The sequence below is a fragment of the Somniosus microcephalus genome, unplaced genomic scaffold, assembly GCF_052327205.1.
Source record: "Somniosus microcephalus isolate GS21.2 unplaced genomic scaffold, FLI_Smic_1.0 unresolved_chr1, whole genome shotgun sequence".
In the NCBI taxonomy this organism is placed as follows: Eukaryota; Metazoa; Chordata; class Chondrichthyes; order Squaliformes; family Somniosidae; genus Somniosus; species Somniosus microcephalus.
The window spans coordinates 37,965,640-37,979,037 of record NW_028225179.1 but is presented as its reverse complement, the minus strand read 5'-3'; the positions used below and the strand labels follow the sequence as shown (position 1 = coordinate 37,979,037).

The 13,398-nt window shown below is 54.1% G+C and overlaps 1 protein-coding gene across 1 annotated transcript in view; it reads left to right on the top strand.

The window, feature by feature from the left end:
* Window positions 1-7,304, top strand: part of LOC147094644 (uncharacterized) — a 60,926-nt gene extending 53,622 nt beyond the window's left edge. The window contains exons 6-7 of the mRNA XM_085974465.1: window positions 3,732-3,830; window positions 6,540-7,304. Coding sequence (XP_085830591.1) covers window positions 3,732-3,830; window positions 6,540-6,703 — 263 coding nt within the window. The 3' untranslated portion in view covers window positions 6,704-7,304. The remainder of the gene's footprint in view (window positions 1-3,731; window positions 3,831-6,539) is intronic.
* The last annotated feature ends 6,094 nt before the right edge of the window (window positions 7,305-13,398 follow it).

Below are 13,398 nucleotides of genomic sequence, written 5' to 3'. Positions count from 1 at the left end.
AAAGGGACATAGAAACATAGAAGATAGGAGCAGGAGTAGGCCATTCGGCCCCTCGAGCCTGCTCTGACATTCAATGAGATCATGGCTGATCATCCAAATTCAGTACCCTGTCCCTGCTTTCTCCCCATATCCCTTGATCCCTTTAGCCTTAAGAAATATATCTAACTCCTTGAATATATTTAATGAATTGGCCTCCACTGCCTTCTGTGGTAGAAAATTCCACAGGTTCACCACTCTCTGGGTGAAGAAATTCCTCCTCATCTCTGTCCTAAATGGCTTACCCCTTATCCTTAGACTGTGACCCCTGGTTCTGGACTCCCCGGCCATCGGGAACATCCTTCCTGCATCTAGTCTGTCTAGTCCTGTTAGAATTTTATAAGTTTCAATGAGATCCCCTCTCATTCTTCTAAACTCCAGCGAGTATAAGCCTAATCGACTCAATCTCTCCTCATACGTCATTCCTGCCATCCCAGGTATCGGTCTGGTGAATCTTCGCTGCACTCCCTCCATGGCAAGAACATCCTTCCTCAGATAAGGCGACCAAAACTGCACACAATACTCAAGATGTGGTCTCACCAAGGCCCTGTACAACTGCAGCAAGACATCCTTGTTCCTGTACTCAAACCCTCTCGCTACGAAGGCCAACATACCATTTGCCTTCTTAACCGCCTGCTGCACCTGCATGCTTACCTTCAGCGACTGGTGCACAAGGACACCCAGGTCTTGTTGCACTTCCCCTTCTTCCAATCTATTGCCGTGCAGATAATAATCTGACTTCCTGTTTTTGCCACCAAAGTGGATAACCTCGCATTTATCCACATTATACCGCATCTGCCATGCATCTGCCCAATCACCCAACCTGTCCAAATCATCCTGGAGTTTCTCGGCATCCTCCTCACAGCACACACGCCCACCCAGCTTTGTGTCGTCTGCAAACTTGGAGATATTACATCTAGTTCCCTCGTCTAGATCATTAATATATATTGTGAATAGCTGGGGTCCTAGCACCGATCCCTGCGGTACCCCACTAGTCACTGCCTGCCACTCGGAAAAAGAGCCGTTTATTCCAACTCTTTGCTTCCTGTCTGCCAACCAGTTCTCTACCCAAGTCAGTACCTTGCCCCCAATCCCATGTGCCTTAACTTTACACGCTAATCTCTTATGCTCGACCGAGTAGATACAGGCCAGCCGGCCTAAACATCAGTGGTGGGCAAATTATTGGAAAAAAATTCAGAGGGACGGTATTATTTGTCATTTTAGGAAGGCACGGATTAATCAGGGACAGGCAGCGTGGATTTGTTAAGGGAAGGTCGCGTCTGACTAACTGGATTGAATTTTTTGAGGAGATAACGCGGAGGGTCGATGCGGGTAGCGCGTTTGATATAGTCTACATGGATCCCATGGGAACCAAGGGAAAGTGACAAGTTGGATCCAAAACTGGCTCAGAGGCAGGAAACAGGGTAATGGTCGACGGGTGTTTCTGTGACTGGAAGGCTGTTAACAGTGGGGTTCCGCAGAGCTCAGTACTAGGTCCCTTGCTTTTTGTGGTATACATCAATGATCTAGACTTGTGCCTGTCCACAGATCCCTGAAGGTAGCAGGCCAGGTAGATAAGGTGGTTAAGAAGGCATACGGAATACTTGCCTTTATTAGCCGAGGCATAGAATACAAGAGCAGTGGGAGTTATGCTTCAACTGTATAAAACACTACAGGAAACTTTGTGCTATCCGGCACCGACGGGACCGAGCTGTTGCCGTCCCATCAAAACTGCCGGACAAACCAGCGCTAACGTTGAAACATACGGAGATTTTGAGCTCCGTATCTGGCAACAAACCCTGTTGCTTAGCAACAGCTTCTAAACAGTCGGCCGTACCTTGCAAGCGTCTCTGTAGCTCAGCAACAGCTTCAGCGAGACCTTGCAGAGCTTGACTGTTGAGAAAAAAGCAACGAAAAGAAAAAAAAACCTAACGAAACGGTTCCTGATTTTTGCCGTTGGCTCCAGCATTCCGGACAGTTAACCTCCGGATAATACAAAGTTTCCTGTAGTTAGGCCGCAGCTAGAACACTGCGCGCAGTTCTGCTCACCACATTACAGGAAAGATGTGATTGCACTAGAGAGGGTGCAGAGGAGATTTACGAGGATGTTGCCTGGGCTGGGGAATTTTAGCTATGAGAAAAGATTGGATAGGCTGGGGTTGTTTTCTTTGGAACAGAGGAGGCTGAGGGGAGGCTTATTGAGGTGTATAAAATTATGAGGGGCCTAGATAAAGTGGACAGGAAGGACCTATTCCCCCTAGCAGAGGGGTCAATAACCAGGGGGCATAGATTTAAAGTAATTGGGGGAAAGTTTAGAGGGGACTTGAGGGGAAATTTCTTCACCCAGAGGGTGGTGGGGGTCTGGAACTCACTGCCTGAAAGGGTGGTAGAGGCAGGAACCCTAACCACATTTGAAAAGTACTTGGATGTGCACTTGGGATGCTCTAACCTGCAGGGCTACGGACCAAGAGCTGGGACGTGGGATTAGGCTGGATCGCTCTCTGTTGGCCGGTGCGGACACGATGGGCCGAAATGGCCTCCTTTCGTGCTGTAATCTAATATGATTCTGTGACGCATTCTCTCTCTCCCTCCCCTTGCTCCCCACCTCTCTCCCCCCCCACCTCTCTCCCCCCCCTCTCTCTCTCTGTCCCTCTCTCTCTCTGTCCCTCTCTCTCTCTGTCCCTCTCTCTGTCCCTCTCTCTCTCTGTCCCTCTCTCTCTCTGTCCCTCTCTCTCTCTGTCCCTCTCTCTCTCTGCCCCTCTCTCTCTCTGCCCCTCTCTCTGTCCCTCTCTCTCTCTGTCCCTCTCTCTCTCTGTCCCTCTCTCTCTCTCTGCCCCTCTCTCTCTGTCCCTCTCTCTCTCTCTGTCCCTCTCTCTCTGTCCCTCTCTCTCTGTCCCTCTCTCTCTGTCCCTCTCTTTCTGTCCCTCTCTTTCTGTCCCTCTCTCTCTGTCCCTCTCTCTCTGTCCCTCTCTTTCTGTCCCTCTCTTTCTGTCCCTCTCTCTCTCTGTCCCTCTCTCTCTCTGTCCCCCTCTCTCTCTCTGTCCCTCTCTCTCTGTCCCTCTCTCTCTGTCCCGCTCTCTCTCTCTGTCCCTCTCTCTCTCTCTCTCTCTGTCCCTCTCTATCTCTCTCTCTCTGTCCCTCTCTCTCTCTCTCTCTGTCCCTCTCTCTCTCTCTCTCTCTGTCCCTCTCTCTCTCTCTCTCTCTCTCTGTCCCCCCTCTCTCTCTCTCTCTGTCCCCCTCTCTCTCTCTCTGTCCCCCTCTCTCTCTCTCTGTCCCCCTCTCTCTCTCTCTGTCCCCCTCTCTCTCTCTCTGTCCCCCTCTCTCTCTCTCTGTCCCCCTCTCTCTCTCTCTGTCCCCCTCTCTCTCTGTCCCCCTCTCTCTCTCTCTCCCCCTCTCTCTCTCTCTCTGTCCCCCTCTCTCTCTCTCTGTCCCCCCTCCCTCTCTCTGTCCCTCTCTCTCTCTCTCTCTGTCCCTCTCTCTCTCTCTCTCTCTGTCCCTCTCTCTCTCTCTCTGTCACCTCTCTCTCTCTCTCTGTCCCTCTCTCTCTCTCTCTCTGTCCCTCTCTCTCTCTCTCTCTGTCTCTCTCTCTGTCCCTCTCTCTCGCTCTCTCTCTCTCTCTCTCTCTCCGTCCCTCTCTCTCACTCTCTCTCTCCCTCTCCCTCTCTCTCTTTCCCCCCCGCCCCCCCCCCCTCTAGGTAACCCGTCTCTGGAGAAGTGTAAGGTGGTGCGGATTAAGCGGGAGGAGCAGGCCGAGTTAGCTTCGCTGGATGTCAGTAACATTATTCACACCGAAGGTACGGCTTCTGATCTTCTGTATTCATTTCCTGCCCTGTCAACACATCCTGAATCACTGCCTCTGTCGGCTGGTGTTTGATGGTATGGTTCCTACAGCTCTCCAACTGCTGGGTGTTTCTTCACCTCATGTCTGGGTCTCTTATAGATTAATTGAACATCCTATTTAGTCAACAGTGCCACTATCGTACCGTGGGGACTCGTACCCCGGGGAGGGTCGGTACCCGTGGGGTCCCACAACCCGGGGAGAGTTGGGGCCCGTGGGGACCCGTACCCCGGGGAGAGTCGGTACCCGTACCCCGGGGAGAGTTGGGGCCCGTGGGGACCCATACCCCGGGGAGAGTCGGTACCCGTACCCTGGGGAGAGTTGGGGCCTGTGGGGACCCGTACCCCGGGGAGAGTCGGTACCCGTACCCCGGGGAGAGTTGGGGCCCGTGGGGACCCGTACCCCGGGGAGAGTCGGTACCCGTACCCCGGGGAGAGTCGGTACCCGTACCCTGGGGAGAGTCGGTACCCGTACCCCGGGGAGAGTCGGGGCCTGTGGGGACCCGTACCCCGGGGAGAGTCGGTGCCTGTGGGGACCCGTACCCCAGGGAGAGTCGTGCCCGTGGGGACCCGTACCCCAGGGAGAGTCGGCGCCCGCGGGGACCCGTACCCCGGGGAGAATCGGCGCCCGTGGGGACCCATACCCTGGGGAGAGTCGACGCCCGCGGGGGACCCGTACCATAGAAACATAGAAGATAGGAGCAGGAGTAGGCCATTCGGCCCCTCGAGCCTGCTCCGCCATTCAATGAGATCATGGCTGATCATCCAAATTCAGTACCCTGTCCCTGCCTTCTCCCCATATCCCTTGATACCATACCATTTGCCTTCTTAACCGCCTGCTGCACCTGCATGCTTACTTTCAGCGACTGGTGCACAAGAACACCCAGGTCTCATTGCACTTCCCCTTCTCCCAATCTATTGCCATTCAGATAATAATCTGCCTTCCTGTTTTTGACACCAAAGTGGATAACCTCGCATTTATCCACGTTATATTGCATCTGCCATGCTTCTGCCCAATCACCCAACCTGTCCGAATCATCCTGGAGTTTCTCGGCATCCTCCTCACAGCACACACGCCCACCCAGCTTTGTGTCGTCTGCAAACTTGGAGATATTACATCTAGTTCCCTCGTCCAGATCATTAATATATATTGTGAATAGCTGGGGTCCTAGGACTGATCCCTGCGGTACCCCACTAGTCACTGCCTGCCACTCGGAAAAAGAGCCGTTTATTCCAACTCTTTGCTTTCCGTCTGCCAACCAGTTCTCTATCCAAGTCAATACCTTGCCCCCAATCCCATGTGCCTTAATTTTACATGCTAATCTCTTATGCGGGACCTTATCGAAAGCCTTTTGAAAATCCAAATACCACTGGTTCTCCCTTATCTATTCTACCAGTTACATCCTCAAAAAATTCCAGTAGATTAGTCAAGCACGATTTACCTTTTGTAAATCCATGTTGACTTTGTCCGATCCGGTCACTTTTTTCCAAGTGCTCTGCTATTACATCCTTTATAATGGACTCTAGCATTTTCCCCACTACCGATGTCAGGCTTACCCCAGGGAGAGTCGGCGCCCGCGGGGAACCGTACCCCAGGGAGAGTCGGAGCCCGTGGGGACCCGTACCCCGGGGAGAGTCAGTGCCCGTGGGGACCCTTACCCTGCGGAGAGTCGGTGCCCTTGGGGACCCGTACCCCGGGGATAGTCGGTGCCCGCGGAGACCCGGAGAGTCAGTGCCCGTGGGGACCCGTACCCCGGGGAGAGTCGGTGCCCGCGGGGACCCGGAGAGTCAGTGCCCGTGGTGACCTGTACCCCAGGGAGAGTCAGTGCCCGCGGGGACCCGTACCCCGGGGAGAGTCGGAGCCTGCGGGGACCCGTACCCCAGGGAGAGTTGGTGCCCGCAGGGACCCGGAGAGTCAGTGCCTGTGGGGACCCGTACCCCGGGGAGTGTCGGAGCCCGTGGGGACCCGTACCCCAGGGAGAGTCGGTGCCCGTGGGGACCCGTACCCCAGGGAGAGTCAGTGCCCAGGAGGACCCGTACCCCAGGGAGAGTCGGTGCCCGCAGGGACCCGGAGAGTCAGTGCCCGTGGGGACCCGTACCCCGGGGAGTGTCGGAGCCCGTGGGGACCCGTACCCCAGGGAGAGTCGGTGCCCGTGGGGACCCGTACCCCAGGGAGAGTCAGTGCCCAGGAGGACCCGTACCCCGGGGAGAGTCGGCGCCCATGGGGACCCGTCTCCCGGGAAAATCGGCGCCCGCGGGGACCTGTACCCCGGGGAGAGTCGGTGCCCGTGGGGACCCGTACCCCAGGGAGAGTCAGTGCCCAGGAGGACCCGTACCCCAGGGAGAGTCGGTGCCCGCAGGGACCCGGAGAGTCAGTGCCCGTGGGGACCCGTACCCCGGGGTGTGTCGGAGCCCGTGGGGACCCGTACCCCAGGGAGAGTCGGTGCCCGTGGGGACCCGTACCCCAGGGAGAGTCAGTGCCCAGGAGGACCCGTACCCCGGGGAGAGTCGGCGCCCATGGGGACCCGTCTCCCGGGAAAATCGGCGCCCGCGGGGACCTGTACCCCGGGGAGAGTCAGTGCCCAAGAGGACCCGTACCTCGGGGAGAGTCGGCGGCGGTGTGGCGGGTGGAGAGTATATTTAGTAATTGCCGTGATGTGTGCCAGGTCGCCCTCGCCGCCACCGTGGCTCGGACTGGAACACGGACCCTCCTCGCAGGGACAGCTACAAGCGAACACTGGGCTCCGACTCTGAGGACGAGGTGCCGAAAAAGCTGACCGCCTGGTCCAACCTCAAAGGGCTGATCAGTGACGACGCCGACAGTGACTGATGGAAAGCGGCGCTCCTCTCCCTCCGTCTCTCCCCCTTCACCCCACTTCCCTTCCCCTCCCTCGCGTGTGAGTATAATGCTTTAAAAACCCCCCCCCATTCCAGCCTCGTGTCCCAGTTTTTATGTCGGGAACACTGCACCTAGGGGGCGGTGGAGGGGGGGGGGGGGCGGTGTGGAAAACCACTGAAGACGGAACGGACCCGAGCGTGGAAATCTTCTCAACAAAGCCCAAGGATCAGCGATTTCTATTTTTTTCTTCCCTTCATTCCTTCCTTCCACCGATGAATCTCTTGCATGATCGGTCTGGCGACTCACGTCCCTGCAGCCCCAGGGATCGCTGCAGTCCGCGGACTGACGGCAGGCTGGAGAGTCCGACCGCGGAGGTGTGTCCGACTCTGTCCTCCCTGGGGCTGACCCCCTGCCCCGCCGTGGACCATCGGAGGCGGCCTGGGTCTGGCGGGGAGGAGGGTGAAACGCTCGCGTGGACCGGACGGACCTCCCCTCCCTGACCCTCTTTTCCCTTCCCGGCCTGCTGCCGGAATCTCTTAATTTTTGTATATTTGTGAACTGTTTTTGTAAATAAATGTTGAATTATACGCTCCTCACTTCGCTCGTGTTAGTTGTGCACTGATGGATGTTCTGTGACTGCATGCATTCGACTGTCTCGCTACTGATAATCCAGCTCCCTCACACTGTCACTCAGTAACCCCTCTCCCCCAGCGCCCTGTGTTACTGACTGTATCTCTACTGATGTTAATCCAGCTCCCTCACACTGTCACTCAGTAACCCCTCTCCCCCAGCGCCCTGTGTTACTGACTGTATCTCTACTGATGTTAATCCAGCTCCCTCACACTGTCACTCAGTAACCCCTCCTCTCCCCAGCGCCCTGTGTTACTGACTGTATCTCTGCTGATGTTAATCCAGCTCCCTCACACTGTCACTCAGTAACCCCTCTCCCCCAGCGCCCTGTGTTACTGACTGTATCTCTACTGATGTTAATCCAGCTCCCTCACACTGTCACTCAGTAACCTCTCTCCCCCAGCGCCCTGTGTTACTGACTGTATCTCTACTGATGTTAATCCAGCTCCCTCACACTGTCACTCAGTAACCCCTCTCCCCCAGCGCCCTGTGTTACTGACTGTATCTCTACTGATGTTAATCCAGCTCCCTCACACTGTCACTCAGTAACCCCTCCTCTCCCCAGCGCCCTGTGTTACTGACTGTATCTCTGCTGATGTTAATCCAGCTCCCTCACACTGTCACTCAGTAACCCCTCTCCCCCAGCGCCCTGTGTTACTGACTGTATCTCTACTGATGTTAATCCAGCTCCCTCACACTGTCACTCAGTAACCCCTCTCCCCCAGCGCCCTGTGTTACTGACTGTATCTCTACTGATGTTAATCCAGCTCCCTCACACTGTCACTCAGTAACCTCTCTCCCCCAGCGCCCTGTGTTACTGACTGTATCTCTACTGATGTTAATCCAGCTCCCTCACACTGTCACTCAGTAACCCCTCTCCCCCAGCGCCCTGTGTTACTGACTGTATCTCTACACTGATGTTAATCCTGCTCCCTCACACTGTCACCCAGTAACCCCTCTCCCCCAGTGCCCTGTGTCACTGACTGTATCTCTACTGATGTTAATCCAGCTCCCTCACACTGTCACTCAGTAACCCCTCTCCCCCAGCGCCCTGTGTTACTGACTGTATCTCTACTGATGTTAATCCAGCTCCCTCACACTGTCACTCAGTAACCCCTCCTCTCCCCAGCGCCCTGTGTTACTGACTGTATCTCTGCTGATGTTAATCCAGCTCCCTCACACTGTCACTCAGTAACCCCTCTCCCCCAGCGCCCTGTGTTACTGACTGTATCTCTACTGATGTTAATCCAGCTCCCTCACACTGTCACTCAGTAACCTCTCTCCCCCAGCGCCCTGTGTTACTGACTGTATCTCTACTGATGTTAATCCAGCTCCCTCACACTGTCACTCAGTAACCCCTCTCCCCCAGCGCCCTGTGTTACTGACTGTATCTCTACACTGATGTTAATCCTGCTCCCTCACACTGTCACCCAGTAACCCCTCTCCCCCAGTGCCCTGTGTCACTGACTGTATCTCTACTGATGTTAATCCAGCTCCCTCACACTGTCACTCAGTAACCCCTCTCCCCCAGCGCCCTGTGTTACTGGCTGTATCTCTACTGATGTTAATCCAGCTCCCTCACACTGTCACTCAGTAACCCCTCTCCCCAGCGCCCTGTGTTACTGACTGTATCTCTACTGATGTTAATCCAGCTCCCTCACACTGTCACTCAGTAACCCCTCTCCCCCAGCACCCTGTGTTACTGACTGTATCTCTACTGATGTTACTCCAGCTCCCTCACACTGTCACTCAGTAACCCCTCTCCCCCCAGCGCCCTGTGTTACTGACTGTATCTCTACTGATGTTAATCCAGCTCTCTCACACTGTCACTCAGTAACCCCTCTCCCCCAGCGCCGTGTCACTGACTGTATCTCTACTGATGTTAATCCAGCTCCCTCACACTGTCACTCAGTAACCCCTCTCCCCCAGCGCCCTGTGTTACTGACTGTATCTCTACTGATGTTAATCCAGCTCCCTCACACTGTCACTCAGTAACCCCTCTCCCCCAGTGCCCTGTGTTACTGACTGTATCTCTCCTGATGTTAATCCAGCTCCCTCACACTGTCACTCAGTAACCCCTCTCCCCCAGCGCCCTGTGTTACTGACTGTATCTCTCCTGATGTTAATCCAGCTCCCTCACACTGTCACTCAGTAACCCCTCTCCCCCAGCGCCCTGTGTTACTGACTGTAGCTCTACTGATGTTAATCCAGCTCCCTCACACTGTCACTCAGTAACCCCTCTCCCCCAGCGCCCTGTGTTACTGACTGTATCTCTACTGATGTTAATCCAGCTCCCTCACACTGTCACTCAGTAACCCCTCTCCCCCAGCGCCCTGTGTTACTGACTGTATCTCTACTGATGTTAATCCAGCTCCCTCACACCGTCACTCAGTAACCCCTCTCCCCCAGCGCCCTGTGTTACTGACTGTATCTCTACTGATGTTAATCCAGCTCCCTCACACGGTCACTCAGTAACCCCTCTCCCCCAGCGCCCTGTGTTACTGACTGTATCTCTACTGATGTTAATCCAGCTCCCTCACACTGTCACTCAGTAACCCCTCTCCCCCAGCGCCCTGTGTTACTGACTGTAACTCTACTGATGTTAATCCAGCTCCCTCACACTGTCACTCAGTAACCCCTCTCCCCCAGCACCCTGTGTTACTGATTGTATCTCTACTGATGTTAATCCAGCTCCCTCACACTGTCACTCAGTAATCCCTCTCCCCCAGCGCCCTGTGTTACTGACTGTATCTCTACTGATGTTAATCCAGCTCCCTCACACTGTCACTCAGCAATCCCTCTCCCCCAGCGCCCTGTGTTACTGACTGTCTCGCTACTGATGTTAATCCAGCTCCCTCACACTGTCACTCTGTAACCCCTCTCCCCCAGCGCCCTGTGTTACTGACTGTATCTCTACTGATGTTAATCCAGCTCGCTCACACTGTCACTCAGTAACCCCTCTCCCCCAGCACCCTGTGTTACTGATTGTATCTCTACTGATGTTAATCCAGCTCCCTCACACTGTCACTCAGTAATCCCTCTCCCCCAGCGCCCTGTGTTACTGACTGTATCTCTACTGATGTTAATCCAGCTCCCTCACACTGTCACTCAGTAATCCCTCTCCCCCAGCGCCCTGTGTTACTGACTGTCTCGCTACTGATGTTAATCCAGCTCCCTCACACTGTCACTCTGTAACCCCTCTCCCCCAGCGCCCTGTGTTACTGACTGTATCTCTACTGATGTTAATCCAGCTCGCTCACACTGTCACTCAGTAACCCCTCTCCCCCAGCGCCCTGTGTTACTGACTGTATCTCTACTGATGTTAATCCAGCTCCCTCACAGTCACTCAGTAACCCCTCTCCCCCCGCGCCCTGTGTTACTGACTGTATCTCTACTGATGTTAATCCAGCTCGCTCACACTGTCACTCAGTAACCCCTCTCCCCCAGCGCCCTGTGTTACTGACTGTATCTCTACTGATGTTAATCCAGCTCCCTCACACTGTCACTCAGTAGCCCCTCTCCCCCAGCGCCCCGTGTCACTGACTGTATCTCTACTGATGTTAATCCAGCTCCCTCACACTGTCACTCAGTAACCCCTCCCCCCAGCGCCCCGTGTCACTGACTGTATCTCTACTGATGTTAATCCAGCTCCCTCACACTGTCACTCAGTAACCCCTCTCCCCCAGCGCACTGTGTTACTGACTGTATCTCTACTGATGTTAATCCAGCTCCCTCACACTGTCACTCAGTAACCCCTCTCCCCCCGCGCCCTGTGTTACTGACTGTATCTCTACTGATGTTAATCCAGCTCCCTCACACTGTCGCTCAGTAACCCCTCTCCCCCAGCACCCTGTGTTACTGACTGTATCTCTACTGATGTTAATCCAGCTCCCTCACACTGTCACTCTGTAACCCCTCTCCCCAGCGCCCTGTGTTACTGACTGTATCTCTACTGATGTTAATCCAGCTCCCTCACACTGTCACTCAGTAACCCCTCTCCCCCAGCGCCCTGTGTTACTGACTGTATCTCTACTGATGTTAATCCAGCTCCCTCACACTGTCACTCAGTAACCCCTCTCCCCCAGCGCCCTGTGTTACTGACTGTATCTCTACTGATGTTAATCCAGCTCGCTCACACTGTCACTCAGTAACCCCTCTTCCCCCCAGCACCCTGTGTCACTGACTGTATCTCTACTGATGTTAATCCAGCTCCCTCACACTGTCACTCAGTAACCCCTCTCCCCCAGTGCCCTGTGTCACTGTCTGTACCTCTACTGATGTTAATCCAGCTCCCTCACACTGTCACTCAGTAACCCCTCTCCCCAGCACCCTGTGTCACTGACTGTATCTCTACTGATGTTAATCCAGCTCCCTCACACTGTCACTCAGTAACCCCTCTCCCCCAGCGCCCTGTGTTACTGACACTATCTCTACTGATGTTAATCCAGCTCCCTCGTGGTGGTATTGTGCGGGGTATAGAAGTGACGCCTTATTCTTAAAAACTCCGGTCGCTCTAGTTCCTTCCAGAGTCACATCCTGGAATGCCGTCTGGGTGGATGTTCAGCTGCATGCAGCCGTTGGGTGGACCTGTTGACCATACTGGACGGAGAACCAGCAGGGATGGGGCGCTGATGGTAATTGCCATAGCCCAGAGGCGGGGGAGGTTATGCTGGTCTTTCTGTTCTGGCAGGAGTGAAGTGTGTCATGCAAGAGTCTTGGAGAGAGCGTTCCCCTGTATCTGGGAGAGAGATTCTCTTCGAAGGGGCTTTGTTGGGTTAATGTACATGGGGAGGGGCTTCGACGGGTTAATTACGTTGGCGATACGGCACAGAAACAGGCCATTCGGCCCAACCAGTCCATGCCGGCGTTTATGCTCCACTCGAGCCGCCTCTCGTCTTTCCTCATCTAACTCTATCAGCGTAACCCTCTATTCCCGTCTCCCTCACGTGCTTGCCTAACCGCCCCTTAAATGCATCGATACTATTCACTTCAACCACTCCCTGTGGGTAACGAGTTCCACATTCTCACCACTCTCTGGGTGAAGACGTTTCTTCTGAATTCCCTATTGGATTTCTTGGTGACTATCTTATATTGATGGCCTCTAGTTATGCTCTTCCCCACAAGTGGAAACATTCTCTCTGTATCCACTCTTGTCAAAACCTTTCATCATTTTAAAGACCGCTATTAGGTCACCCCCTCGGCCTTCTCATTTCAAGAGAAAAGAGACCCAGCCTGTCCATCCTTTTCCTGATATGTACACCCTCGCATTTCTGGTACCATCCTTGTAAATCTTCTCTGCACCCTCTCCAGTGCCTATAATATGGCGACCAGAACTGTACGCAGTACTCCCAAGGGTTCGATACAGGTTTAGCATAACTTCCCTACTTTTGAATTCTATCCCTCTAGAAATAAACCCCAGTGCTTGGTTTACTTGTTTTATGGCCTTATTAATCTGTGTCACAATATTTTGTGATTTGTACTCCAAGTTCCACAGAAACATAGAAGATAGGAGCAGGGGTAGGCCATTCGGCCCCTCGAGCCTGCTCCGCCATTCAATGCGATCATGGCTGATCATCCGAACTCAGTACCCTGTCCCTGCTTTCTCCCCATATCCCTTGATCCCTTTAGCCTTAAGAAATATATCTAACTCCCTTCTTGAATATATTTAATGAATTGGCCTCTACTGCCTTCTGTGGTAGAGAATTCCACAGGTTCACCACTCTCTGGGTGAAGAAATTCCTCCTCATCTCTGTCCTAAATGGCTTACCCCTTATCCTTCACAGAATCACAGAAACCCCACAGTGCAGATAGAGGCCATTTCAGCCCATCGAGCCTGCACCGACACATATCCCACCCGATCCCCGTAACCCCTGCACCGACACATATCCCACCCTATCCCTGTAACCCCACGTATTTAATCCCCCTAACACTAAGGGTCAATTTATCATAGCCAATCAACCTAACCCGCACATCTTTGGACTGTGGGAGGAAACCGGAGCACCCGGAGGAAACCCACGCGAACACGGGGAGAATGTGCAAACTCCACACAGACAGTC